This window comes from Diplotaxodon limnothrissa, linkage group LG3 (assembly GCF_057381915.1).
Source record: "Diplotaxodon limnothrissa isolate DT_005_m linkage group LG3, D_limnothrissa_male_GT1.1, whole genome shotgun sequence".
NCBI lineage: Eukaryota > Metazoa > Chordata > Actinopteri > Cichliformes > Cichlidae > Diplotaxodon > Diplotaxodon limnothrissa.
Window position 1 is genome coordinate 48,710,605 of NC_140598.1, and position 2,033 is coordinate 48,712,637.

Genomic DNA, 2,033 nt, shown 5'->3' on the forward strand with positions numbered 1-2,033 from the left:
TGATAATCATAAGATAATCAGATCCTATGTCCTGCATTAAATATGTAAACAGTTTTCTGCTTTTTTGTTAGGAATACCTCGTAATTGGTAATACCTGGTAACTAAAAATGTCATTAAGAAAACATTTCCCTTTTTGGTAAAGAGTATTTACAAAGATTATTGTGTGATCCCTAAACCAGGCTGCTGGTGGTGTAATTGGGTGTGTGCAGGATAACACATACTGTGTTATAACACACACTTTGTTATCCTGCTAGAAACTCTATCAAAGACGCAGCACTCTTGTGTTGGTAATTTCAAAAAAGTCCTGTTTAAACTGAAGCAGCTGCTTACTTTTGAGATTTTAAAGGCAATGTTTCATTCAATTTGTTTCGTTTTTTTTTAATTTTTTTTTTATGTTGTTGTTGTGCTGGTTGCACCTTTCCCTCTTTGTATGTTCCTGTTTGTCTAATATTTCCTCTGGCTCCTTACAATTAAAACATTAATTAGTCGTTATAATAAAGTGAAAAGATGTAACTTATTCAACAGCTTAGAGATTTATTGAGTCGGCTTTGGAGTCACTGTTGTACATTTCAGAATCAAAGAGACAAACATGGTACAAATGTACATTAAATTCACCTGTGAAAATGTTAAAATAGCACAAATAAATTAATGTTTGTGTTACATACTTTACAAAAATAAATATATATAGATGCAGATATATAAATGTGCATATGCTTAGTAATCACAACTTAAGCCTGAAGACAGGCTGAGGAATTAAATGCATTTATATTTTGTGATGAGAACGAGAGCTGTGCTGCTCCTTCTTCTTAATCCACACATGTTGTAACAGCACTAAACATGCAAAGTGCATCATGATGATTCTGGCACTGCAGCCGATGCTGTCGTTGTTTGAGGGCTGACTGTCGTATTTTTCATCTGATTCCTGTGAAAACAACATATCAGAGAGATGAGGCTGGGTTGCAAAAAAAATCACAACTTTTAAAGCTTTAACAACAAAATCAACCAACTTTTTTGTCTTATTTACTTTCTGAATAACAAAAGGATCTTGATTTGAAAAAAACTGCTTCTGTAAAACCATCAGTATTTTTAATCACTGATGTGCAGAGCCTCGCACTGATGCTCCCAAAGTGACTGTTGATGTTCCTGTTTTAACTTCACTGACTTTCTCTCTAACATTTAACTCACATTAAGTTGAACACCAGTGAATGAAAGAAAAAACATCTGTGTGACTTACAGTTTTTCTAGCAGCATTATGGTGAATTTTGATTGAGGATCGAGACACCGTTCACTCCCATCCTTCAGTGTGACTCTGTAACATGTAAAGAAAGCTTTGATTTAAAACCACTTTATAAACAATCCTTATTAATGACTGAGCTCTTATTAATAATGTGCTCCTGTCACTGTGGGCACTTACATGACTTCTCTCCTGTTGCAGTATGGACGAGGCTCATCCACCTTAACTTCAGTGATGGGACCTCTTACAGACTTACTGGGCTTCAAACACCGGCACCTTGGAACAACTGGAAAACATAGAAAGTGATAATTAATGTTAAACTGCTGCAGTTTCATATTTTACTTAAACATAAATATATTTAGATTGATTCATTGTCATGATTTAGCTCCTCTCAAGATGCAAAAATACACCAAAGTTTTCCATAATCTGATAAAACACACTTACTTAATGAAGTGCAAAGGGCCATGCAGGCCAGGAGAAAGATGCACTGGATGGCAACACTTGTCTTCATCTTAAAGCTTTTCAAGTATCTAGTGGAGGATCTACTGAAGGCTCAGTCTTCAACTGGTTTGTTCTTCTCAGATATGAAGGATCTCTGCTGCTGTGCGTCTCCTTCACTTCTCGAGCTGCCTGAGTGTGCAGGACTGTGAGGTTCATCATCTCTGAACCTCCTTATATACACTCACAGCTACGTGGACTCTGGCCAAGGATGTCTTCCTAAGAAGTGGCTGAAAAAAATACTTTCCGATGTCTGTCCTCCCACAGTGGAAATCCTGCTGTCGCAATCCTTTGGCATTTA

The 2,033-nt window shown here is 36.6% G+C and overlaps 1 protein-coding gene across 1 annotated transcript; it reads right to left on the reverse strand.

Moving 5' to 3' along the window:
* Positions 1-849: 849 nt before the first annotated feature.
* On the reverse strand, positions 850-1,745 carry LOC146636277 (interleukin-8-like). Its single transcript, XM_085350764.1, has 4 exons — positions 1,679-1,745; positions 1,415-1,520; positions 1,235-1,309; positions 850-922 (listed from the first exon to the last, which is right to left on the reverse strand). Exons 1-4 carry the CDS (start codon positions 1,743-1,745, stop codon positions 850-852), a joined length of 321 nt encoding a protein of 106 aa, XP_085206890.1.
* Positions 1,746-2,033: the final 288 nt, after the last annotated feature.

What these genes read in the sequence shown, in the direction of transcription:
- LOC146636277 (XM_085350764.1), bottom strand. Translation starts at nt 1,745, where the DNA reads ATGAAGACAAGTGTTGCCATCCAGTGCATCTTTCTCCTGGCCTGCATG. An exon ending in TGCAACAGGAGAGAAGTCAT is followed by an intron (nt 1,310 to 1,414) that starts GTAAGTGCCCAC and finishes TACATGTTACAG; the next exon opens with AGTCACACTGAAGGATGGGA. An exon ending in ATAATGCTGCTAGAAAAACT is followed by an intron (nt 923 to 1,234) that starts GTAAGTCACACA and finishes TTGTTTTCACAG; the next exon opens with GAATCAGATGAAAAATACGA.